General features: G+C 41.5%; 1 protein-coding gene across 2 annotated transcripts in view; it reads left to right on the top strand.

Moving 5' to 3' along the window:
- The window catches only part of CNKSR3 (CNKSR family member 3), a 56,599-nt gene continuing 28,982 nt past the window's right edge, over positions 1-27,617 (top strand). The window contains exon 1 of one of the 2 annotated variants that reach the window (XM_035320509.1): positions 1-182. In XM_035320509.1, coding sequence (XP_035176400.1) covers positions 131-182 — 52 coding nt within the window. In that variant the 5' untranslated portion in view covers positions 1-130. The remainder of the gene's footprint in view (positions 183-27,617) is intronic. The other variant, XM_035320511.1, reaches the window with a different exon arrangement.

The raw sequence follows: 27,617 nt of genomic DNA, 5'->3' as shown, positions 1-27,617 counted from the left end.
GGGAGCGGGGCCGCGGGGATGGGAGCCTGAGAGGGGGCGAGTCCGCGGCCGGAGGAGCGCGGCGGGCGGGCAGAGGCGGCGGTGGTGCCAGTGTCCCGCAGGGGCAGGTCCCGGCGGGGCCGAGCCCGCCATGGAGCCGGTGACCAGGTGGAGCCCGAAGCAAGTGGTGGACTGGACCAAGGGTAAGGGCGCCTGCGCTGCCCGGCATGGCCCGGCACGGCCCGGCTCGGCACGGCCCGCGAGAACTTTCTGGTGCCGGGCTCGGCGGCCCCGTAAACGAGCGGGGCCGGCGCTTCCAGCACCGCCGCGGCGGTGCCAGCCCCAGCCGCAGCCCCGTCCCGGGAGCGGGCGGCTTCCAGGCCGGTTCCCTCTCTGTGCCCGTGAGCTCCGGGCGCTTTTTCCTCCCTGTCCGGGGCGCGGGGAGGAGGTGAGCCCCGTCGGCAGGGCGGGCTGCGCGGCTCCGACGGAGCCCCCCCAGCGCTCGCTGCCGACCCCCTGCGGCCGTGCCCGGTGGGGGCAGCTCCCCTCCTGCCGGCCGGTCTGTCGGCCACGCGAGTTGGCTTCCAGCTTTACAGGCGAAACCCGCCCGCTGCCCGAAAACACCTTGGTTTGTAAGTTAAGCAAAGTTAAGTTAAGGAGGAGAGCTCGAGTTACGCAAGGCGTTTGCAAAGCCCGTCCTCTGGTGCAGCTCTGGGAAGCTGTTTCCCGAGAGAAAGGAGGTGGGGGCTGCGAGCTGGGCCCCCAGGTGCTCCACGTCCCTCTAGGGGGGCACCTGCCGTGCTCGGTGGCTGTTTTTTCTTTCTTTCTTTTCCTTTTTTTTTTTTTTTTTTGGTGAAGGCAGTTTGGGCTTCCGCGGTGTCAAACCTGGTCGGACGCTGCTAGTGCTTTCTGAATGGCAATTAGAGGATTGCTCTCGCAGTTCCTGCTCTGCAGTGCGAAAATGAAAAGGGAAATAGCTGTGAATTAGGTGAGAGGCTTGTGACTTGTGGGACGGACTGCTGTTGTCTCGCAGGACTGTGCTTTAGGGCCATCATCCTTTGTTATATAAAGCGTTTTCCCAGGCTTTCCTTGATTTGAAGTTGATGCGAAATTACGAATGCTTTGAGAGTTGAAAGCTCCCCTGGATTAGCAGCGGCACTCACTTATAGCAGCCATTACTTCGATGTCTCAGGACCATAATGCTGATTAGACTGCATGCCTGTGGTCAGCACTTGGCAGGAGTTTGCTTCGAGACTGAGTCAAATTTGGAAAGCAGGCTAATGTTTTGGTACAGAGAGCAAGATGGATACTCCCAGCCCTCCTGAGTGTGAACTTGTGTCCGGGCGTGCCGGTGCCAATGACGGACTGTCCGCGCAGCCTCTGGAAGGAGAGGAGTCCCCACAGATGTGCTGCGACGTTATGCGTTAACAGCTAAATAACTTCCCCAGAAAGACCTCGTTCTCCTATTGGTATTGGTTTAAACAGGAGTGCATTGTTACAGTGAAATAAGCCTTTTGCTTTGGCATGTGGAATATTTATATAATGCTATTCCCTCATTGTGTTTTTTCTCTTGGGCACTGAAAGTTTGTTACCTTGCCAGATTAAAGAGTAAACCTGCTAATCATTTTAAAAGGCTTTATTATACTCAGGCATGCTTGGCTTGCTCTCTTGCATAATTTATTTTACTTGCAGGTTCCTTGAACAGGTAACTCTTTAGTTGGACCCTCAATTAGTGTTATGCAGAATAATTTGAGGCCTGGCTGTAGTTGGAAGGTGGATCTTCTGACTAATGCTAACGCGTGTCCTTTGAAATGCAAAGGAATAAATTAAAGACTGCCAGTGACTTCTGTTTCTGCTGTTGTTTTTCAGTTTTCAGGTAAGCATTTGACCTCTTTGGTGCATGGCGTCTTTTTATGTCACTCCTTGCACGACAAGATTGTAATAAAGAAATGAGATGTGGAAAACTTTATTTTTTGGTTAGACTTTCATTTCTGCTCATTAAAATTAACACTTTAATAGTAGCCTTATTAATACTATGTTTCATGGTTAATTTTTAAGCCAAAATGCTTAACTACTATGTAGTTCACAGTCACTGTATTTTATGTTTGAGCAGAGACCAATAGTCTGTATTTTAACTTATATTATATTCAATTCTCGAGGCTAGTTTTATAAATACACCGATTAACAGAATGTTTGGAGAGGAGCTTATGCCTTTTGTTTGACTATCACTGCCCATCTGGGAATGTAATACCATGATCTTCACTCAAGTGGTCAAGCTCTGGGAGAAAATGTTTGGCTGGTGATGTTTGCTGCCTGTAGTTAGTGCTGCGGTGCCATGGGGATGTATTCTAGGAGAATGACATAAATAACTATGGTGGGAGATGCCAACTTGCAGTGGGGAGATTAGTTTTGCCGATAATGAAGCATGCATGTCATACAACGATAAAAGCATCTTGGAAAAAATTAAGGGAGTAGCAGAAATAAATGGTCTGGTTTAGTCCGTTTTTAATGTCCAATGGAAAACGGAGGAGTTTTCTTCAGAAACTATTTTTCTATTTTGAATTTGTTGACAAGCATCTAGTAATTGATACTTCTAAATTGAAAACAAAACAAACAAAAACAGCAACTACAAAAAAAAAAAAAAAAAGGACAGCAAAACCCCACATTTTCCCAACTAAAAGAAACATAGGAACTTTCCCCTATTCCAGGAAGCAATTACCAAAAAGCCAAATCTAAAAGTAAGCTGTATAACTGCTCCTGGACAGTTAGCTTATTTGCTTTTTGTGAACCTGGCTTCCTTTAAAAAACAGACAAAACTCTAACTTTTTTTTTTTTAACAGGACAACTCTTATCCTGAATAGTTCCTTTCTATGATTTTTCAGCTATTCACTTCTATGCAGATTCTGTAAATAGGCTTTATCTGTAATTTAAAATAGATCCTATTTTGAATTAGTTACACAAAAGTGAATATTTTTAGATTTTTGTAGCCAGATTTTAAATGAAAAGAGCTTTGTTTATCTCTAGCAACAATAGGTGATACAAGAAGGTGTTGCTTGTTTTCTCTTGTTAATTCAGACTAGAATGCTGCTTTTTTTTTGTGAAGAAGGGTGGATTTCTGGCAAAGAGACTGTACTTAGAGTAGTAGAATCGCTAAGACTGGGTCCAGTGAAATCGAAGCTGCTGGTGAAGAGTTGTGCTTTTGCTCACTAGCAGCTTTGTAGGTGAAGCATTTCTCAAGCTTTTAGCAAGGTTATGATCAATCTTCAGCTGCTGTACTGGTGTTCGGAAACTGATACCTGTATGGGCACCTCTTCGATTTCTGTCCAGAAGAGGTGCTGGTGTAGTTAATGGGCTTCTCCTACAATGTGACACGGACTTGAGTGGTATTTGGGGGCTGTCTTCAGCAGTGGAAAGGTACTTTTTTTTGTGCGTGTCTAGGTTGCCATGTTGAATTGACTTGCTTGCAGGTGGATGTGGAGCTTATTTAATGTTTTGGCCTTCACTGTTTTCTTGGAACTGACTGAACGGAGATGTTGATCTTTTTGGGTTGATCCTTCTGGGAGGGAAATTAACTCCTGCCTGGCATTGCAGCTGACCTGCAGCCTTGCTCCTGTGCAGGACAAGATGCTCATAGGCTCAGAGTCCTCACATCTTTCTCACACTGCTCTTGTACTACTCCTTCCCCCTGAGCTTTTAAAGAAGGGAGTCCTGGAGTAATTCAGGTTACGTTGGAACAGGCTGACAGCTGCAGAGATCGCAGCACATCTGTACTGCTGCCGCTATCGTTTGATTGTGGGCTTGTAGTTTTCTGGGCTTTGGCTATCCTGGGTGCAGAAACCATCAAGAACCCATTGACATAGAGCTATGCATTTGGAAAAATCTCCAGCACAGAAGTGGCATAACTCTTCTGGCAGAGCAACAATTGGAAGAAAACCTAATTATGTGATTGTCTGGAGAAACTTTCTGTAGTTCCAGGAGCCCCTAGCTACTGAAAGCCTTGCAGCTAGGGTCATTCCTCAAAAGATGTGAGAGGAAAAAGTTGTGTAAGGGAGATTCTCCTCTGTGAAAAATGTCACCGTCCTACTAGACAACATCTTGTATCTACTCTTTGTTTTCAGTAGCCTGATTTCCCTCTTCCCTGCTGCCCCCAGGCCTAGCATACTTGTGTGACTTGTGACTTCGAGCCAAATTTTACACGGTAAAGACAGTTTGACATGCTTGTGGTTAGATGCCATCGTTGTTGTGAGTCTCCATTACAATCTGGCCTTTGTTTCTGTAGCTGTGGGCTCAGCTAGCTCTGGATCAAGCTGGCACTTTGGTCTTTTTATTGCGCTCTAGGTTCAGTTGTTCCATTACCCAATAGTTCATGGATGTCGTTTATTCCTGTGGCTGTTATGTCACAAAATACTCTGATTTCCATTCCTGGTAAATCTTGAGGGAAAGTGCATTTATTTGTAGGTATGCGTGGAAGAAGGAAGAGAAATATGCTAATTTATTAATAGTTAGCAATTAATTGTGAGGACCTGGTGTTCTTTTTTTAGAGCTATCTCGCTTACCCAGGGAGATTTCAGCAAGGTCAGCTGTGTTAACTGCGTGTGCCGGGAGCTGCAAACCAGAGCTGGATTTCAGAAGCAGTTATGAGTGACACAGCATTGAGGTTGTTTTTTTAGCATTCCTTTTCTTTTTAAGTATTCTGAAGTGAACACTGTTGTGTTCAAGTTATTTGGAAAAAAATCTAACACTAATAAACTGTTACTTAGTTCTTAAGAGAGTGTTTTGCTTTCAATTAAAAATAGTAGAGAGAGCTGCACGTAACTGTAGAGGAATTTCTCTGTTTGCTTGATTCCTTAAAAATATATTTAAACACCCTTATTAAACACATCAAGAAATGGTACTGAATGAACACACTCTCTTTTCAGGTATTTGAACTGAAATTCTGAATGTAGCTGGCCCATAAAGTTTTGCCAGCAGAAGGTGAAAATACTAAATAAATCTATTTAGTGTTTGTCTGTGGGATGAAACTTGAAGTGAAAAAGCTGCACAACCAGTTTGTATGAATGCTGGTTTAAAATTATTCATTCACTGTTGCAAAGATAAGTGAGTGTGTATGAAAAAATAAAACAGAGGAGTTGGCCTCTGTGTTCATGTGTTTAGGTCACATTTTCATGTTTTTCTGCTGTGTTGCAGTTCCTTGAGCTGCTTGTGGGTTCTGTGGTGTTTTTTTTTTTTTTTTTTTTTTTTAATGATCTTTCAGTGTTCACAGTCAGCTCTCTTTGCTTTGCCATTAAGAGACTGTTCAAACTATTTTAACCAAACATCACAAGTCTAGAAGTAGAGTGCTGTCATCATAATGTCTTGAAAAGCAACATTTTAAATGCTAAAATCTCTGTGGACTTCACTGGAAAGTTGATTGTAATCTTTATAAAGAAATGACAATGCAACTCTGACAAAGGATTTTAGGGTGCAGGTGAGTGAGTGGTGGGTAAAAAGTATATTTAGGTAGTGCCTAAACATTGGTAGTAGTGTTAAGTGCTCTGTACTCATCCATTAGAGATACAGTGGTGGTACAGTTTTTAGGCAAAGTTTCTTCTAACTGCTTAGTGGTAGCAACTGGCTGATGAATTGGTTGCATTTTTTTTTTTCTTAAATGCCTTCAAGGATCAGAAGTCTTTTGTTTCAATTGTTTCAGACTTCTGGAGCAAAATCCCCATTTCTGTGTGTCAGACTTTCATAACTAGTTGCTATGTGCTCATTCCTTCTGCTTCTTTCTGCTTTAGGCTCTTTGTTTTCAGCATGTAAGTCCCCTTGGCCAAGGATCATGCCTCTGTCTGTTTGTACACTGTCTAGCACGCTGCAAGAGCTAATGGAAGACAAAGTACAGGGCACTAGATAAAATACATGTTGAAATTTGTCATGATGTTTTATTTTTTTAAGTAAAAGAGCCTGACAAAAGGTTGTTATCCAACAGATGCTACTAGATGAATTGCAGTTATGAGTGATGCGTGCAGACGGCCTGTCAAGAAGTATTCAGAAGCATGTGGGGTTTTCTTTGGGTGGTGTTTGTTCTTTCCTTTTGATTTCTTAAATCTAAGCTTCTGGATTGCCTGATCTAAGTCCTGTTCTATCACTTAAGCTCCTTCCAGGCATGGCAAGCAGCTGATGACTTGCAACGGTTAAGAAGTGTTAAGAGGTGTTGAGACTGCTCAGTTCTCTGCTGCATCATCTTAGAGCAAGATTTTCCTTTGCAGGGAAGCTTCACACGGAAGCTATGTCAGTGCATATGTCCAAACATCAGTGCCTCTGTGAATTAAATGGTAAAATTTGATTTCCGTTGCATCTTTTCTGTACTTGTGATGTCATTAGTCTTAATTTGTACCTTACGTTTTCCTGACATCATCACGTACTCAGATCTCACCTCATTAAAGGTTTGTTGTTTTGGGAGTGTCTCTTCTTTCTGTCCTCCAGATGCTCCAAATATGTCAGCCCTGTTTAAAGGAGAAACTGATGTTTTCAGGCTAACTTACAGAGGGGAGAGGAAGGGTGGATAGAAGTTAATGGAGCTGGGACCTCTGTAGCAACCTCTTACATATTTACAAGTAGTTCTTTAGGACTCAGTTTCTTGTGGTCACAGGACTGTTCACAGATTTTAATGTTACTTCACAGGGATGCAATAAGAGGTAGGAAATTCAAATAAAATGCTGTTGGACTCTGTATCTCTGTCTGAAGTTAAGCAGGGTATATAGTCCTTTTGTCATTAGGGCTCTAATTTCTAGCGTGAGATGACTTCTGAGTCTGAGGTATCATTCATATCCGTGGGCCATGCTTGCTTTGCATAACAAGATTGCCTGCAGATTTCCATATGCCTGCCTTCATCCTTTCAGAATACAAGCAATAACATTTTACAGCTTGGAGGATCTGCAGGAGGTACATAGAATCTGCCTGATTTTTTTTACTAGTTTTAAACATTGAATAGCTATTAAAATAGATATTTATGATATTATGAAAAGTAGCTACTTTTCATCAAACGTTGCATGTGCTGGATAAAACCAAGCATCTGTATTTGATTTGGTGAGATCAAATCACTGACCTTTGCAGCTTTGGTCTACAGACATTCATTCAGTATCTGACCAACTTGTAATATTGCATTAGTGCTGAGTTTGTGTAGTTTCTTATGTGTTTCTCCTGCCCTTTTACATAAAGGCAGTTCTCTGTCACTATAATACCGAAATCTTTTTTTTTTGACTTTCTTACATTAGTAGTTAGGTGTAGGTAAGTTAGGTGTAGGTAAGCCAAGTGTCTGGTGTGGTGTTGCAATCAAAGCTCTGTGGTGTAAATGTGATCTTATCTCGCTTCTTGATCAAAGGAAAGAACTCCATTTAGAACTTAATTGATGCTCATCAAGGGCTAAGGCTTCTGCTAAAGCAAGTGTTGATACACGCTTCTAGGCTAATATGATCCTGATGTGTCTGCCTTGTGTGTGCAAAATGAATGTTGCTTAGGTTGCCATCCTTTTATCATTAATGCTAATAATATCTTTCCTTATCTCACTGAGTCTTGTATTACTGGAATGAAGTTTGCCAGGTGAATGCTTTATGAAAAGCTCTGTAATATGCCTATTTTGTCATTAAATAGACGATATCTTGTCTGATACAGTTGCTTTCCCAGCCTGAACAGAAGGGCAGGGCTCAAGGTATTGCTTCCTTTGTCTATGCCGTGAGGCAGGCTGGTTAAGGGCTGCAGCTGGGCTTTCTCACTTTTGTAGCTTGTAAAAGCCCCTCCCGTGTAACCAGAGGAAACTTCTGCCTTCTGTTGCGATGCTGCTGCTGTTGCCAGTTCCAGAGGTGATGCTCTGTCCTGAGCAGCAGTGTGTTTTCTCCTCCTCCGTGCCCTGGCACGGTAAAGGAGCTACGTCCTTGCCGTGACTGCCAGAAGGCAGCCCATGACAGCTGGGTGTGCAAGCAGAAGAGTGAAGCTCTACCTGTCTGCTCCACTGGGGTACCAATACCACAGCTTTGGTGTCTGACAGACGTCGTTTTGAGATGTCTGCTGTCACACTGCTCCAGGAGGCAGGGTGCTGTACCTCAGCAGCGATTGCAGCTGTGCGTGTAGGTGCAGGGCTGCAGGGAGATGGAGCAGCAGGGACTGAAGCATTTTTTTTCCTGTCCTCCTGCGTAGGGCGGAGGGCTGTGAGAGCCAGTTCAGACATGCCTGAAGAATGCGGACTGAAAAACACGTGAAGGTCCAGGGATGGAGCTGTGCCCAGAGAGCCCTGTAGGGAAACAGTGGAAGCCTGGTGAAATGCACAGGTACCTGCTCTGACACGAGGGTGCCGCTCCTCCAGCCCCTTTCCCCCTCAGGAGATCTAGAGGAGATCTGTATTCACAGATCTCCTTTTGCTCGCTCGTCCTCAGCAAGGTGCGGGATGCTTGTGGGCTCCACCAAGCAGAGTTTTGAGAGGATTATGGCAAAGCATAACGTAGTAATTGTTGGTGTTACTGATGCAAGCTATAATGGAAACTTGGGTTGAAAGAGGAGATAAAAGATAAATATGCTATAAATTCTGTGTCCTTGTACTTTTTTTCTTACAAATTTTCTTATAAATATAGTGCATGTATGGTTTGGCCTTCAGCTGTACTCACCAGAGGAAGTAACATCATACCTCTTGTCAAATACAATGCCTGTGTAAACATATAAGTATCATAGTTATTTATTTGTATTTTAAAACAATCCTTCTTCTTTCCTCTAACATACATGGTGCTACTTGAGACAACAGCATGGGATAAATAAATCCACATATGAAGAAAACAAGAACTTGAAAATGAAACCTGTCAGTAATGTTTTTTTATTTCTAACCAGTTTTGGTTGTATCTCATGGTAGCTTGTGTGTGTTATGTAGCTGGAACTGATTAAAAAAAAGAACATGGTTTGCCTTCAGTTTAACAGGTAATTTAACAGGTATATTGGAGGAAGGTGTAACACTGGCCTTTGAGGATGAGATTCATCCCTCGTTCAAGAGGGTAGATGTGGGTTTGTAGATGCAGCAGTGCCCACGCTGGAGCACTGCAATGGGCTGACACAAACCTGTGCTTCTGCAGGAGGTACTGGCTGGCAGGGGGACTCTCAATAGCAGAGAACCCATTCCCTACGGTTGCACTTAGGACAGTTTCATGTTTCTTCAATGTTTTGCTGCCTACTGCTTTATTAGGCTGATGCTGGCTGGCAGGATTCTGGCTAGCTGAGGTACTTTTATAAAGATTTAAACAGTATTAAGGGAAAATGGCTGGAACAGAGCTTTGGGAAACAAAGACTCTAGGTGTGATAAGCGTATGCTCTGTGCCTTGTGCAATTTTTATCCTGATTTAACTGTAATACATCACTATGGCCGTATCCCTGGTACTTCAATCTTTATTATGTTCTTTCTGTACCCCTCTCAGTAGGAAGCTGCTGTTATTTTAAAGGTCAGGAGTTAAACCTGTGAGTTCAGGATGTGTCTCCGTTACACAGTGCAGTTTTACTAACCTGAAGTAGGTTATCTGCATACAATAAACAGCATGAGTGTGGTTGGCATGGCTATTTCCATCCCTGGATGCAGTTACGTTGCTTATAAACTCCTTGACAGTCTGTTTGGGCTACTTCAGGTGTCCACATATAGCACTGAGCGTGGAGCATGTGGCAAAGGAAAGTGATTTGCCTCTGGTCATACCATGGATGGCATTCAAACTGGGATTAAGACATGATTAATTTATGTGTCTGTGCTCTTGTTCTAGTCACCGGAGCCTAGAGAATGGTTCGGTAGATCTCACGTCTATATTGCGGTGAGCTGAATGATGCTCTGGGCTCCACTGAGTACGGAGGAGGTCTCTATGTTGAAACCTGGGGGTGTGAGCATGTCCCAGGCTGGGCCCATCCCATGATGTCTGCAGCATGCTCAGGACTGTGTTCCTGGATGCTCCCTTCGCCTTAAGTCACCCAGAGCTTCTGTAGTGCAGGAAGGGACAGCAGAAAAGGAGGCACACTTATTTAGAAGGGGTGTGCAGGCATATGAAAGGAAAGCAAGGCTTCATTTAGGGTTGTTGAAATACTACTAATCAATAGGCATCAGATGGATAGAAAAGTTGTTGAATGTAGTCAAACACAATCTGTATGTGGGAGAACTGTAATTATATCTTACGCTATTTAGCATCTGTTGAAAAATTTGGGATGTTACAACACAAAGTTCTTAAAGTATGGCATGAGAGAGTAATAACAGATGCCTGTGTGATAATCGCTAGCCTCTTCTGTCCTTTCTGCTTTGTCTAGCTCCCTCCTGCCCAGTGTCTGTCTGCTGGGTGAACTACCTTGTAAAGCTATGCAGAAAAATGAGCAGGAGCATGTGTTTCTTTGTGGAGTGGCAGTTTTCAACAATTGTGATCGAGTCAGGTGTAGCTGATACCTTTTAGATCCTTGTAGTATAGTTAGAAACACTTGGAGCAGTCATCTGGGGCTAGTTTAGGTTCTTTTTACGGCAGAAACCATCCTATGTTATGGTGCTAGCTGTGATGGGAAGCCAGTAGCAAAACGATGATTTCCATTGATGCTGCTGGAAGTCAACCTTTGAAGTATGTTGATTTAGGATTTTGGTAAGCTTAATACTGTTTAATATTGTACCTTCTTAGACCATGTCACAGTGCATAGATAATGAGAATCTTGGACATATAAAATTATTCTCTCTTGGAACAAGGTGGTTGGTGATTAGATGTTGTGATGTGGCCATAGAACCAGCAGCAACGCTGAATATGTTCTTTTAGCACAGTAAATCTGTACTGGCATCTTAAGGCAGAATGACTGGAGAGGATTTCCAGCTCCCAGCAGAGGAGTCACCTGCCAGACGTGCCTGGAGACTCATTCAGCTGTCATTTGCAGAAGTATTCATTTCCCAGCTTGTAAGCTTGTATGGATGCGTACAGGTTTTGCTCAAATTAATATGGCTTGGATGCTGCAGAGTACTGAATGGACTGTGTGGTTTCTACCCATGTGTAATTGAGCATAATGTATGTAATTTTATTGGCCAGTATCACCCTTGATTTTCCAAGGATTAAGTATGTGTTGAAATGATAGCTGGAAACTCAACAGTTATTTATCTCTTCTGTATCTCTTTACTGAAACACCTTTTGCCTTTTAATATTCCTCACTGTCACTGGGTATTCTAAAAAATCTGGTAACTTCTGAGAACAGTTTTCTATCAAGATTTAAATGATTTGTGTTGTGCTTATAGCACCCACCTAGCAGCTGTGTTAGCTCTACACACGAGGACCTTCCGTAGAGATGCTTCCATTGCCTAGGAATTATGCACTGCCTGGAAGCAGCACCAAGGAAGTTGTCCTAGAACAGATCTTTACAAAATGAAACAAACAAACACAAGAAGCAACATCCAATTTATCTGAAGTGATAGCCATCAATTAAATAGTCTGACTTTCTTAAAAATATTTGATGGTGCCTTGTTGTACCTTTAAAGTATCTTTAAGACTTGTTTGAAGCTTTGGCAGAGAATCAGAAATATCTTGTTACCATCCTATTAGGAGTAGGTGGAGTATTTGCTCTCACTCTTTCCTCTTCATAATCACAAAAAATGCTGGGTGAAGATGTTCGAGTGGCAGAGGCAGACACAGGTCTCTCTCCTACCCTTCTCCGCTCCACTTCATGCTTCACTTCTGGGAACAAGGTAGAGTCAGGCCAGTGGTATTTTGAACTTCTGTATGATTCAGAGCCCTTGGTTGGCTTTGCTTCTGCTGATCTTAGATCTCTCTGGCTCTATTATTGTTACATTTTACAGTTGGCTTCCTTACATTTAGGGCGTTGCACTTGCAGTCCGGTGAGGTCTCAGCTATTTTAGGAAGCAGCATTATCACTGCATGCCTGACCAACGCTGTAAAACAGCAAGAAATAATGAAAATGCGTCAGGCAGCAAATTGTTTGAAGTGATTCCTTTAAATCTTTAACGCAATTATAAAAAAAAAAAAAAGGAAGGGGGGGGGAGTGGAGAGGTTTGGTGATTGACTGCTCAATTGATAAATCTTGCTTTTTGACACAGTCTGTTTAAAGGAAGCTGAGATGCTTCAGTGATGTGCTTTGAAGTGCCTATTGTGTTGGGTGCTTCAAGGCAGGTCTCTCCTGTCACAGGGACAATGTTATCAGTGTGTTTCACTCCTGCAAAGTCTTTTTTGTCTAGCTAATTGGATCTGCCTTTCCCCCTCTCTGCTGCCTCTTCTACTGCTTTGAATGTGCGCTAGCTGCTTTCACTCTTGGAGCTCTTCATGGTTGAAGAGCATCTTGCTCTGCATGTCTTCCCTCGTGCATTGCTGAGAAACCACCTGCTACTTTCATTGAAGACCTTTAAGATTTCTTGGATCCTTTTTGCGTTCCCGTGAAACTCTCCATGAAGTCTTCAGCTGTGATGGCATCAACCTTTGCAGGCAAAGTGTGGTGGCACAGCAAGATGACTACCCGTCCAGTGGTGCAGGTGTTGCTGTTTTGCTGCTTTTTGATGTGTTTCAAGCTCCCTTTGGATAAGGATTTTTGCTCTTTGATATTGAGACTCCATGTGTGTCCTGGCTCATACAAGCAGTATCTTCTAAAGAGAAGAAGTATTTTGGGGTTTATTAACATGAAGTAATGTAGGCATGCAAACAAAGGCAGTATATCCTAGGACAATCCAGATGGGCCTACTGTGGATTTGTCTGAGATGAAGAGGTATGCACCGTCAGCATTTCTGCTAATGTCATGCAGTTTGACATGTTCCTGTGATTAGCCAGTGCTGATGTCTGGTGATTGCCAGGTGCCTGTACTTATGCCTCCTCGGTGACTGTTAGGGTAAGGTGCTAGTCAGAAGTGTTTCGTAACTGTGTAGGAGATGGCCGTATAAAAGGCTGGCTATCTAGCAGCTGCATCAGCTGTTGCCTTACAAGAAACTGCTCTTTGAGTTGCTCATGGGTGTAGCAGTAATCACAGTGTTCGTGAGGGTGCGCGCAGGCAGGAGAGACAAACGTGAGTAATGGACTTTGCAATCAGCCAAAGCAGTTCCACATGGTGGTGCAAGCAGCAGCCAAACCAAATTAAAGGGATCACCCTGTTTCTTCTTGGGAGCCAAGAGGTGGTCAGTTTTGCAATGTTCACTCTTGTTTCCACTGTGGGAACAGACATCAGAGTGTTAATTAACAAGGGTTCAAGAAAAGGAGCCCTTGTGACTAATGAACTACTCCTTCAACCACAAAAACCTTGAAACTTTAAAACAGCAAGCTCTTAATTGCGTGCTGGAGATGAAGGCCCTAGGGCAGGGGGTTGTTGTGACGTATTAACCACACAAAATTATCAGACACAGGTTTCACGCTCTGGAGACACAAACAAGTAATGTGGAGTGTTCTGTTACTGCTTTTAGAAAACGAAGTGACTTTGGGCTTGACCTGTTAAAGTACAGGATTTGTTTTTAGGGTCAACAGAGGCCCTTTTGTACTTGCTAAGGAGTATAAAAATCACTTGTACTGAAAAGGTGTTGACCCAGTTTCCATATGGAAAGGACCTAAACCATGGAAGTACCAGTTGACAAGCCATGGAGGCAGCCACCTTACTGTGCTTCAGAGAGGACAGTGTTTTTACAGTGTTTCTTTGTGTTGCCTGTGGTCAGTGTGTAATTACCCTGATTAATATTGTGTGTGATTGAATTCTGTGCTCACACTTGTTTCCATTTTCTTCCTTTTAAAGAGTATTTATCCATGCTGTGATAACGAAGTTGTCAGCAATATTAAACCAGATGAGCAGAGGCTCCCAGGTGGGAGATACATAGCGTGATGGAAGTCCAGGCCGAGATCAGAAAATCATGATTTTTGTCTCTTAGTGGAATGGTTTGGTTGTTTTTTAAATTGGGCTGTGGCTTTGCTAGGCAGTTTTGCAATATAGCTGTCTCCAAAGACTTCCCTTCCTGGTGGTTTCAGCACGGGGATGTAGAGTGTGATGTGGTGGGGGTCTGCGCTCCTCCTTTTGTCCCAGGGTTTGTCAGCCTTAGCCGATCCTCTGGGAAGGGGATGTGCACTGCTGCTCTCAGCACAGTTGTACAAGTAAATACATGTTTTTGGCTTCTGTGTCTCTCATTCTAGCATCTTTCACCAGGATTAGTCTGTATGCATGTGCACATGAGAGGCGAAACAGTCGATGAAGCCTAGTGCCTGCAGACGAGGAGGCTGATGACAGTTTTATATCTATTAGAGTCAAAAACATTGGGGTTAAAAGGAATGTGTTTCTTATTTCACATGAGCTGGGTGGGATACCTCAAGAGATTAATTTGGGGTTATAAAGGCTTCCATGTTACCCTGATTATATGCCCATAGTGCTCTTCTGTGGATTGCTTGCTTTTGAGATATTGATACTTCTGTCAATTTAAAATAAACACCAAGATTGAAAAGTAATGTAAAAAGTTTGTGTGCTTACTGTGGTTGGAATAGCGTGACTATTTAAGGGTACGTTAGATGGACTCTGGGCAAATTTCTCAAATGGAAATTTTGAGTAGTCACTTCCCAGTTAGAAGTGCACTGCTTGGATCTTCCCCTTTTCCTGCTTGTACAATTTTTTTTACAGTCCTTGCTCCTCCTCTAATCATGCTTTTACCATAACCTAATCCTCCTCCTCCTCCTCCCATAGATATACTTGTTGCTAAACCTTTTTTTTTTTTTCTCCTCATCTTTCCTCCTGTGGCTGTATTTCTCTCTATTCCCTATGTTTTTCTGTTATATCGCTTTCTTTCTCAGCTAGTATTTTGTCATGTTGGCCTTAACTTGGGTAGGAGCAGTCTCACTGTCTGCTGTTTTATAACAGCTTTCAGAGAATTCTCAACTTTTTTTCTTCAGTAGAGATGATGAGAGCAGGAAATGTATTGAGGGACTGCATTAGTCCTTGGATTTTGAGTCTTTACCTTTTTTCATCTTTTTTTTTTTTTTTTCTTGTTCTCCAGAGGCTACCATTTCCTGGTAGGCTCTGTGGCAACTGCTTGGAAACAAGTTGGTACTTCACATTCACAGCTTTCTGCTTATGGGTCTCCATTACTTGTGCTGAGGGCACCACTGGAGTCAATGACAATTTCTGCAAGTTTCAACAGAGAGCACGCGGAGGCTGCTGTCACCCTCTCAGTAGTTTGGGAACACAGCCATATCTGCATAAGGATAAAATATCTGTGAGAGACCCTTGTCATCTTGTAGCTTTTCCTACAACTTCTTGATGTTTTTCATGTCTTCATTTTAGAAAAGAAACTCTGCTTTCCCTTTCCACATTCCTCACCTTTCTGTGCTGTTCCCCACCCTCCATAAGACCTAATGATTAACTTGGGTGTAAACAAGGTCATGGTGGTGCCTGTAAGTGACGAACAGGATGAACAGTGATCAAACAGGCTTCAATAAATCCGTTTTAAATAAAAGTCCACCACTGCATTGTTAACAAACGGGTACTCTCACAGGTTGAACCCAATCCATCTGGTTGCATGTTTTTCCCTTACAAAGTAGCACACCAAAGTATTACAGTTGAGTTTACGTTTCCAAAGACATCTTTGGACACAGTGAGCTATTTCTCATGATTTGGAAGTTTGAAAATTTTGATCACTAGCTGGAGATCACTACACAGTACTAACAATGTGGCAGATTGACTTATTTTCTGTGAAAATAAACTCTAGATTGAAGAAGGTATTTGATCTCTAAGTAGTTTGGCAATATGACTCTGTAATACTTGAGGAAAAGTATGCATTCAGGAGAGGCTGCCCAGGCAGCTTTAAGTTGGTTGAAGCAAATAAATCACTGTTTTTTTCTGTAAAGTTCATGATATTTCTGGATTGACTTATACCTTGTTTTGAGTGGGCAAATCACTTTTCTTTTATGAGTGTGTCCCTTCCAACTCGGGATATTTTATGATTCCATGATTCTAAGATTCCGTGCCATTCAATCTCATACAGTCTTTATTTTTAACCATCAGAAGTCACTTTTACAAAAAGAATGCAACTTCTAAAGGTGGGAAACAAGGAGACAAAAAATAATTATTAATTTTGTTAGCAGTTTTTAGTCTGTTTGAATGGTCTTGTAAGTCCATTCTGTGATTTCAGCTGTCATCTGGAAAGTTATATTGAAGACAAAATGTTTTTGTTAGAATAATGTGGCTTGGCTTCTTCCAAATCTTGTGTTTCAAGGATTAGCAAAGCTTAGAGTATTTTACAATTGACATGAAATACAGCATTTTTTTTCTTTCTACCCTATTCTTCTCATCAAGTGTAATCTTGGTCACAGATGTAAAAATGGTACTCAATTTCACACGAAACCTTGCATTTGCTCCTGATTATTTCTACTCTCTGTACCAATTTGCAAAAAATGACTGAAGCTTGTAATACCTGGTAGTGGAAGGCATGAGGCCTCTGAGCACCTAATTGTTGCTAATTTGTTTGAAAACTTGAAAATGTAACTTAAAAGGTGGAGGAACAGTAACTAGAAGAAAAATAACAAACGAACTGCTAGGTCTCTGTAGAAACGAAAACTGAGAAGGGGAGCATATTGGATTAAAACAGAAAAAGGTACAAAAATGCACCCATGGTTTTTATGGCAGTATTTACATCCCGTTGTTTCTAGCCTGGTTTTGATTTGTTTTGGAAACTTCTGGGTCTAGTTCATTAATTGTAATTAGATACTGTGTTAAGAACAAGTATGTTCAAGTACGTTATTGCCACTTCTCTCACATGTATCAATATCCCCAGGAAGGGGCATTACAATGAAGAGTTTTGTCTGTAAAACTTTGTTAACAGGTGTCTCGTGTTCTTAGAGTCCAACTAATCAGCCATACCCTTGTGATTTATGTACCTGGGGTAACTAGAGCAGCATCTACCTTCTGGAAGCTGTAAGATGCTGTGATTTACCAACAGCATACAAGGAGTATCCGTTTAATTTTTTTTAAAGTACAACCACGAAGAAGAGCAACTAGATTTGACATGAAGCAGGAGCAAAGACCTAACACAGTGATGCAGAAGTTAGTAGGTGACCTTTTTGTCACTGCTCTTAATACAGCAGCAGAACTATAGGTTATTTTTAGTGCTTAATGTGATGTTAGAAGTTCAGGATCAGGTCCTCTCTGTAGAAGATTACACACGCACACATGGACCTAAAAGGACAAAATTGTGTCAGACTTCAAGAATTCAAACCATTTATGGGATTTTCATGCCTTCGTGCATCTGTTTTGCAAACGAAGAACTCAAAGCCTTAAGGGGAGATTGTACACAACATGCTATGGTAGCAGTCAGGCTGTTTAGTGATTAGTTTGATTATCACTTTCATTAATATTAACTGTTTATTTAAAATCCAGTTTAGAGGTTCCTCCCCCTGGGATGGTGTATAGCTGTAGACAGGGCTGATCTGCTTTGCTGTAACTGGAATTAGGGGAAGTTGCACTTGGGATGAGGGAGAAATGCAGTCCTTACAAGGTGCATCAGCCACTGGGTTAATAGATGTTTTCTCCATGGGTGGATTGTCAGCTTTTAGGAAGTATCTGCCTATTCTTGCCTCTTTTAAGTGTTGATTTTATGTAACAGATTGTCCTTTCAATTGTTGGACTTGTGCTCAACTGAATCTGAAATGGGTAGGTGATTTTTTTGGGAAAATTGATTAACTTCTTTTTATAGGAAAGCAAGCCCAATTAAAAAAAAAAAGTTAACATATAAAGAAAAAGATATTTTGATACTTCAAGAGTAATATTTTTTTTAATAGTGTCATAGTTGCATTATTAATAATAGATAGTGGCATAGAAAAAACTCAGTATGAGGAAAATTTACTATATATCAGAAATCAGTGATGCCATGTAGACAAAGAGAATTGTTAAATGCATGATAGTAATGAGCTGAAGAAGCACTGCTTTGTAGTGTCAGCAGGCAAAAGTGATGCAGGTTGAAACACAGGCAGTTATATTTTACAGGGTTAACTCTTTTTCCCCGTGAAGCAGGAACTTTTTTCCTCTTTCAGACAGTTTTGAATTTTTGACACGTTAAAGTTTTGTCTTGGCATGGTGCTGGTATAATGTTAAATCATTAACAACAGTAAAGTACGCTTGACAATTGAGATTGCAGGAATCTATCAGGGGAACGGCTCTCTAAATTGTACAGGAGTGCTCCCATGTCTTGCGCTGTTGTGAAGATTATTTTTAAAATTAGCTGTGAATGACATTAAAGCATACTTAGAACATAGTGAGGCGAGCTAGAAAAGTACAGTCGTGAGGAAGTGCCTCTTGGTAAGTTTAACTTATGTGTGCTTCTTGGAAAACTTTCACAACATCTCCTTGCTCCAGACGGGGAAAATCTGCTGAAGGACATACCCCTTGACAAGGAGTGAAATGTTGCTTCACTTGAAGTGGTATTATACAAAATCACAGATGGTAACATCTGGGTCCCAAAAGACAGGTCTGACCAGTAAACTGAGATGCTGATGTGATGCAGCACAGCCGGCTTTGAAACACGTAGGCAGTAAATGTATTTAGTGTGACTTCTGTGTTTTTTATCAGGACAGGGCGAGAGTGGTGTCATGCAGGAAGGACTTTTTGATCTGTCAAGCACCAACAATGCAGAGACCCTGTCTGTCTGTCTGTCTCTGTCCTGTCTCCTTCCCCTCTCTGTCCCCAGCCTTAGTACTTAAAAGATTGTCAACTGTACGTTCAAGGGCCATGCATTTTAGCGCTAGCCATGCTTCCCCAAATCCTGCATCACACTGTACTCCGCACAGTCTCCTACATCTTATGGCATGCATTGCCCCTTGTCCAACATCCCTCCAGCCATTAAAGTGCCTTCTTACATTCATCAAGTCCATGGTGCCAGATACAGTCCTGCAGCATGTCTCTGGTTCCTCCTGTATGGCACCTATGTATTCCCTAAAACCTGTGCCTTGGACTGTGTCACTCGCTGCCAGGCTGTGCACTTGTGTCTTGGGGGTGGTGGTTTTTGTTCCACAATATAGAGCTTTTCCAGCCTGCTGTTTGCAGCACTTTTCTGGTGCACTGGCATGCCTCCCAGAAGATGCTTTAACACGGCCAGACCACCTGATGGGGCCACTCATCACCCCTAGTTTGACTCTACAAGAAACAAGAAGATCAAGGATGCTGGGGAGAGGAGTGGGATGGGCAATGGGAAATGCTGAGACTAGCTAGGCAGTCTTCAGCTACGTAACATGGCTTACAGGCTGTTCTAATTCTGTGATTTCCACAGCTGCGAGAGCCTTTTGCCTCTGGGGGCTTAAATGATTCCATATTCCTGCTGTGGGTGAAGCTACAATACGAATTTCACTAAAACAATAAAACAAAATTAAATTGTTTCCATTAAAAAAAAAATCTGGTTCCTGTAATCTTGTGGAAGGCTTTACAACTAGCACTGGGACCATGTTTTAGGTTCAATGCAATTATACTTCTGTAAGTGAAATGGTAAAGTATTTAAAGGCTTGTTTCGAGTACAAGTTCTCCTGTATAAAGTGTCGTAGAATAGTGGTATAAAACCAAAACAAAATGTGGGGAAAAAAAATCAACGTGGTTGTGTGAGTTGGAAAATTCTGAGAAATTTATTTCTTTGTGGTTGCGTTGATTTAGTGGAAAACATCTGTATCTGTCAGTAGCAGAAATAAGATTTCTTTCAAGCTTCCTTTTGGAGTTGCAATGGGTGTGAGGAAATAAATGCACCTCTCTGTATGTGGGGTCCACAGCAGGGTCTGGTGGTGAGTAGTGTGGGGGGTCTGATGTGGCACGATTCAGGGCTTTGACAGATGAGCTTTGCTGGGTTCAATGAAATCAGTGAGGTCAGGTTGTCCTCTCTTGTGGGGCCTTCTGACCAAGAGAGTGGGTCAAGGAGTTGGACCAGATGCCGAAATGGTGATGGGTCTCTTGCCTCAGTTATTGTTGCCACCTAGCTGCAGAAGAGCCAAATACTGTGGAATGCCATGGGTGGGTCATTTTTGAGATAGTCATCCTAAGTATTCTGTGTTTAGGGGGAGCATGTGGTGAAGTAGATTGATTCCCTACAAAGCCTAGTGCTGTGTGGATGGATGGACAAAGATCTATAGGTTCTTAACTGCAGCTCTTGGTGATCACATACCACTCTGCTTTTGTTCCTGACCAAACCATACTGTTCCTAGGCAAAACTTTTATTTGGATCAATAGAATGAACAATTTTTCAGTGGAAGCAAGCAACAAACCTACCCTGACTACAGGAGCTGTAAATTCATGTTGGAATATAATTTAAAATGTGTTGGCCAGCATGTTTTGAAGTGTACTTAATATGAAGAAACAGCAAACCAACACAGGCCTTACTGGGGTGAGAAAAAGGCATCCTGGAATCATCAGTGAGTTTCCTCCACTTCTTGCTTTTGCTTCAATTGCTTGCTTTTGTTTCCTGCTGGAGGAAAACTGGGAAACAACTTCTGAGCATCCAAGATAAGTTTTTCAAGTCCTGGGTGGAACAGAGTCCACACATTTTAACTTCAGTGAATATTTCACTGCCAAAGCTCTAACAGAGAATGTGAGGACGATGTTTTACATCACCAATAGCTTGTAAGATGCACTCATTTATCCTGATGTGTATGGAACAGTTCTAACTTGCAGCTTAGTGGAATTAATGAAACTATTCTAAACTGGTGTAAATAAAGTAAGTAACTCTCATTGATGCCGTGTTTGAACAACACTTTTAGATTAGTCATGGACATCAGTTGTAGGCAACAAAATAGGATAAAAAAGAATTTTCAAGGGTGTGGGAAGGATCTGACACTGTTTTTAGATCTCATAAATCCTGTTGCATCTATCACTCGGCACAGCCACTTAGAGTCAGCTTTCTTGCCTCCACTAATGCATGCACATGACTTTAAAGCCTCATTGAGTGATTGTTCTTTACCACACTAAAAGCTCGATATTTGCAGATGCTGTCAATCATGTATTTACAAGGAAAATGGTTTTATTAGGTTGTAACAAAACTAAGGCACGTTCACTGGACGTGATTGCTGTCAGGAGTTCAACTGAAATTGTATGAGAATATATGTTTTTAGTAACAATTGTGTGAATTTTCCTGCAATTGCAGTAGTCTACTACAATATGCAGAGCCATCATATTTAAGCTCTGTGGGTTTAAAATTGTATTTCTGTGGGGTAAGTTAGTTGCTAGATATAATACTAAAAACTTGATGGGAAAAGCAATAAAACTTGGTTGTACTTGTTGGGACTGCTTCTATTTCAGTGAAGAACCATTCTAAACCCATTTAATTGCAGCTATTTTAAATGCAACCAACAAACAAATAGGCACATGTTTGCATGTATTGCTTTATTGGGAAAATCTTGTTTCAGTCTGGAGCTTATAGTATTTCTTAGTTGCTACTTGAGCAATAAACGTTGATTAAGTAAAAGCTCTAGGAGTGTCTTGTTACAGGTATACTATACTGCTATTTTATTTGATTTGTGTTGCCTTGCTCGTGCTGTAATGTATTATACCCACAGAACAAATGTGAGTTGCATCTTGCCACAAGTAGGATATTGTTTTTACTGTGAAGTCAGGAAGAACGTTGTCAGCAGTGTCCCTGAAGACATCTCATGGTGTTGGCTAGGAAACTGTTTGGGTTTGTCTGTCCAGGGCAGGTATGGTCTCCATTTTAATGTGTTTTGCATGCATTTGCTGAATGTTGGCTTTCACAGCATATTTTGTTGAAACTTGAAGTGCCAGGTCTATCTGCAGAGAACATATGGATATGCTCTGCTTTCATCTGATTTATGTGGTTTGCCAAACAAAATCTGTTATAGCACAGAAAGATTGCTTTTGCCAAATGTAGCTGGTCAGCAAGTGATGTAATTGATTCTTAAAAAAAGAAAACCAAAGCATGAGATGTGTTGTGTGAAGCTACTTCATCACACGAAATGTTGCAGACATGAAGCCTTGATGAAGGCAGAAAATATACACTGAAGTGAGCAGGAAAAATGGTGTATGTACATAATGTTTTTTCTTCTTTGTTCATTCTTCATCCAACATTTTCTGGTCAACAGTCCTGTTCTGGTGGTAGTTGGTATTAATGAAGAGTTAAAGCTGAGATGCTGCCAGCTGTTTGAGGTCTGAATGTGAGCCCTTGGTTGTGGTTCCCATTCTTCCTTCCTGGAAACACGTTTCCTCAAGATAATAGAATCATGGAATGATTTAGGTTGGAAGGGACCTTAAAGACCATCTAACTCCAGTGTCCCAGCTGTGGGCAGGGACACCTCCCACCAGTCCAGGCTGCCCAGAGCCCCATCCAGCCTGGCCTTGAACACTTCCAGGGATGGGGCATCTTCCAGGGATGGGGCATCCACAGCTTCTCTGGGCAGCCTGTGCCAGTGCCTCACCACCCTCTGAGTGAAGAGTTAACTCCTTATATCTAATCTAAACCTGTGCTCTTTTAGTTTAAAGCCATTCCTCCTTGCCCTATGGCTCCACTCCCTGACAGAGTCCATCCCCAGCTTTCCTGTAGGCCCCTGTTAGGCACAGTTCTTCTCCAGGCTGAACAACCCCAGCTCCCTCAGCTTCCCTTTAGACTAATGCTCAGATTAGCATTTGCTGTTGCACTATAGATCCTGGCTACCTAGGGCTGAGTCCTTAACGAGAGGTTCTCTCATCTCTTCTTTCTTTCAGTTGAGTCAAAATTTCAGAGGTGAAGTCAGTTGTGTTATTTCAAAGAAGTCACAGAGATTGGCTAGCGTGATCCAGTAAAGCCTGTCCAGGTTGGGGCCTACTACGTGCAACAGGGACCCACAGCTGCATGCAGACGTCCAGTCGAGCTCTGCTGGTGGAAAACATGACTCGGTGTATTCTGATCCATCATTCAAATGGGTGGAAGTATAGTGTAAAATATTTTTTTTTCTTGGTATTGTCTACTTCATGTCTAGAGGGAATGGCCTGCCAAATTGAAAAAGCCTGTAATTTCTCTCTGTCTGTGGTTGTGGCATAGTGATTTATTTTTCAGTGTATGACATGATTGGCTTATGTCTTCACGCTTTTATCTCTTTTATAAAGAGATTTTTTTTTCTGGTTAAACCTGTATTTCATCATGCTGTGCCTGGATGTCTGGATTTTTATTTTTTTAAAAAAACATAGCGTGCCAGCACAATTCACTGTTCAATTTCTGTAGCATTCCATTTTAATTTTGTCTTTAATTTGAATCCTTAAAGCTATGTCATGATAAGAAGACCCTAAAGGAAAATAGTAGAAATAACTCTCTCCCCTCACCTCAGTTTTTTTCATGAGTTCGCTGAAATAAAATCATTAAAAAGAAAGCTCAGCTTTGAGTTTTAGCTGAGATACCTTTGCGAGTAAAGACCACCTTCAGAGTTCTCATTTACTACAGAATTGCCTTTACCTCAGTTTGTTTGGTACCATCTACTCATGTGAAATTTTTTTGCAGTCCTGGTGCAAGTTCACTCATTGTCAGCTGGAGATACAATTTCTAAATAAATTCACTCTTGAAATTCCCTTCTGTTAATGTCTCAAGCTGGATTACAACCCATAAGATTCTCTGTGGTCTTTGTCTTAGTATTACTTGAGTTTCTTTCCTTAAAAAAAAAAAAGTGTAAAAGCTTTGCATGCAACTTCAGGTGAAGTTGATATCACAATTCAGTAATATGTGTTTAGCCACTTTTTTTTTATTTTTTTTAATTCTTCTGCTTCTCTGTTTTTGAGAATTTTTGCACTTTGGGGAAAATCTTATGCCACTGTTTCTGTACATACTAACAGGAGTAGTGGCTTTGAATAGTGAAGACAGCAATTTTCTTAAGCCTTTGGGTAGAAGTAATTAAAAGCAGGCTGCCACTTACATTTGGTGCTGCATGTAGCACAGCTGTGGAAGTCCTGTTCTGTCTAGCTCAGTATCCCATCTTGTGACTTTGCCAGAAAGGGATGTATTTAGGAGGATTGTAGGAAAGATGTAGCGTGTGTTCCTCTCAGTATGCTCCCTCCAGCCTTCAACGGTCTGTGTTTGTCTTTCAGAGTCAGACATGATTTCTGTGGCATTTTCTGTCATGTACCTGTTCACCTTCCCCTGAACCCATGTGGATTTTGATAATTCACTGCATGTTGTTGTATGAAGAATCACTCTTCATGGCTTGTTTGGGCTTGTTTACCTGCTGGCTTCGTTTGCTCTTCCTAACTCCTGTACTGGAAGAGACAATGCACAGTCAAGTCTCCTTTGTATTACTCTGCCACTTACGTTTTTTTTTATAGCCCTTTATCATATTTATTGTATCCTTCTCCTCCCTACTATTTTTTCTTCTCTAAAGACTCTGCTCTTACCTATGTCTACTTAGTTTCCTGAAAATATTTTGTGAAGGAATTCCAAGTAGGTTACACTTTTCTTTCTTTTTTTTCTCTTTCTTTTTGTAGAGAGAGGTCTTGCTTTGTAAACTTGCTAGAGTACTTTGAAGGGTTCAGCAGGTGTGTGGACAAAAGCAATTTTAATTCTTCCTTTATTTATATATATATATATATATATATATAATGTGAAGTGTTGAAGCATGGAGTTGTGCTTCAGTGTACAGTCTGGAGCATGATAATGGGGACTGCTGGGATGGTCTCAATTGTTGACTTTGTAGAGAGGACTGAAAATAGTATTGATAGGCCTTCTCTGTTTCCTGAGATTATAATCCATACTGGAGTGACTGAAGTTTAAAAACAGTCTCCACAGTCCTGGTCAGGATGGTTTACAACCCAAATTTAACCATGAGTTCTTCTATTACAAGGCAGAGCTTTCAGTTTTGGATTCAAGACACGCCCAGGGATTTATGGGTGGATTGGAATCTAATGAATGGATTTATTTCGAAATATTATGAACATGTGTATAAGTAGTCTGTTTTTACATGCCAAATATGTTAGTTGGAAGTACTGACAATAGAAACATATTGCAGATTTTTTTTCTCTTGGTAAACCAACGTGTTTGAGCTCTGTCCCCTATAAATGGCTCACACCAAATGATAACTAGACTTTGTTTTGAAAAGCTGTGGAAAGATAAATGCTAAAACGTTCACGATAGCTGAGAAACAATCCAGGGATATGGGTCCTAGAAAGTCAGGTCTTAGGGCTCAATTTATTACCGAATTAGGTTTCAGTTGCCTGCTGTAGGTTTATCTTTTATCATTGTTTTAAAGGACCTTGAATTCCTTGTTAAAGTTATCACTGTCTATGTCTGCAGAGGAAAATGGCATCCACAGTGTGGATGGCATTACAGTGAAACAGCGTTCCCACTACACTGAACAAGTCTAATAGAAAACTGTGTATTAGGTCTATTTTCTTTCTCCTGGAGTTTCTTTTCAGTTTGTTCTTCTTTACCCTGTAACCTGTTCCACTGAGCTGCTCTAGCTTTTTACAGTTGTCCTGCAGATGCTTAATTTTATCTGCCTTCTCAGGTGCTGGTTGACCTGCTTATGATGAATTGACTCTTTCTTCTTTCTAATGTCCATTTGCTGACTTGATTTCCCTTCTACTTTTTCCTTTAATCCAGTGATGGAAATAGGTGAAGGAAATGACAGAAGGAAGCTGTCACAGTAAGTAATAAAAGGAAGTGGAATATAAATGATGATATAATGGCATATTTCATGGGCAATGCCAAAGATTATTATAGAATTGATGGCCTCTCAAAGCTAGAGAGCATGGATTGGTGAGTGCAAGGAGTCTTTTGAGACTAAAGTTAGCAACTGAGGAGGCCCCGAAGGAGGGGAACTAGAATAAGAATGACTTTCTTAGTGGGAAAGGTCAGTTTCTTACACTTGTTTTTTTATCTTTACTTAAGGTGATGGGGCAAAAAAGATTTTGGCAGTCCCACCTAGGCTGCTATCCAAGGTCCTCAGGGGCCCCTCAATGGGCTGAGGTGCATAGCTGAACCCTACAGCTGTGCTGAGACATCAGCTGCTGTCAGTTTGGTAAAGAGTCACACAGCAAACAGGAGATTGAGTACACATTCACAGTAATAAGGCTGTATTTCCTTCAGGTGGTGAGTGATGATTGGCATTGTGGTGCTGTGTGGAGGGGAAGGTCTTGTCCTTCCTCTGTTCAAGTGGCTTGTGTTCTGCCATCTCCATTATGTCAGCTTTCACATTTTGAGTTACCCTGAGAATCTATTCAAGTTCATGAACTTAGAGCAAATGATCGCAGTCGCCTTCCAGGTTTTACTTCCCTTCTCTTCCCCATCCTTATCTATCCCCTTGCCCAGTCTATCAGCACCTCCTCTCCCCCAAGTCACGTTTGAGTATATCGACTCTCCATAGTCTTACAAGAGAAGAAAGTAAGAGAGAGTGAGATGAAGGGAAGAAAGAAGAGAAAAGGAGGGTCGGCTGTTGGCCTGTGGCCATAATACATTAGTTAACTGGTTTTGTTGACTTATTGTAGGTAAATTTGTTGCTGATGTCCAGCACAGAAGTTGAGTAAAAGCATGAAACTACTCAATGACTATACTAGTAGTGTCTCTAGGATTTTGGTAATCAGATATGTCACTGCTGAATGGCTGATTTCTATCAACAGTAGAAATGTTAATTCTCTCTGAATAGTAAACTGATAGTTATGGCGTGGACCCAAGCCCCCCTTTTTATCCTCCTCGAGGTTATTTTTTCCCCTCAATTCTTATTCAAAATAACTTTCTTAATCTTGGAAACAGACTGAGATTGCTATCGGTGCAAATCTGTAAGTGTAAGTCCTGTTCTAATGTTTTTGCATGAATGCAAGGTATTGAATATCTTCTGGGATGCTTTGCGTGGTGGTAGAAGGTTATTTTAGACAGAAAAGTCTAGACAGTTCTTAGGATCTATTGCACATCTCTACACCTGCCAAAATTTGTGAGGGAGTTTTGTGCAAGTTACAGTCCTCTTCCTGAAAGGGTTTTCAAGATACAAATACCATTGTATTGTACTTTTTTTTTTTTTTTTTTTTTTCCTTTTGAGTCAAAACCACCGCTACTGTTGTGGTAAAATGTGGGTACCATTGCAACTGGTATTTCTAGGCCTGTCTGCCCTCATTCTCTAACACCCTCTAACATCTCTTCTTAAATAGGAAGGGTGCTATCTTTCATACATGGTGTTCATTTATGTGCATCAAATGATATAAAGATTTCTCACGTGCAGTTGAGATGTGCTTTTTAAACATATGTAGAGCATAAAATGAATAGTTTAGACATCAGCAGGGCTTTTGAGTGGGTAAAGGAGAATGTAGATGTCTTTGCAATGTCAGTCTTAAATGTATTTTTCCAGAAATACTAAAACCCATTTTTCTGCTTGAGCCTGCTAATGCTGCACTGATTTCTTTGGATATGTCTGAATTTACACTGCTGAACTAGCTGAATTTATTTCTCAGCCACCTTATTGATAACGTATTTCAGAATATGCCCTGGACTGTTACAAAGTGAGGCAGCTTGACTTACAGCAGGTTTTTGTTTGTCTTGTCTGTATAACCTATGAGCAAACAGTAAGTTCTGTACATACAAAAAGGTAGAAATTTCCTGTGCAACTTGGGTGTCCCTGTTGGTTATGAGATACCTATTGAAAAAGACCTGGCAACTAGGAAAGCGGATTTCTAAGTAATGTAGGCTGCTTCTGTAGCTTATAATTCATCTAAGTTTCTTAAAAATA

This window comes from Oxyura jamaicensis, chromosome 3 (genome assembly GCF_011077185.1).
Source record: "Oxyura jamaicensis isolate SHBP4307 breed ruddy duck chromosome 3, BPBGC_Ojam_1.0, whole genome shotgun sequence".
NCBI classification, from domain to species: domain Eukaryota; kingdom Metazoa; phylum Chordata; class Aves; order Anseriformes; family Anatidae; genus Oxyura; species Oxyura jamaicensis.
The sequence above is the reverse complement of the archived record's forward strand: the minus strand, read 5'-3'. Positions and strand labels throughout refer to the sequence as shown.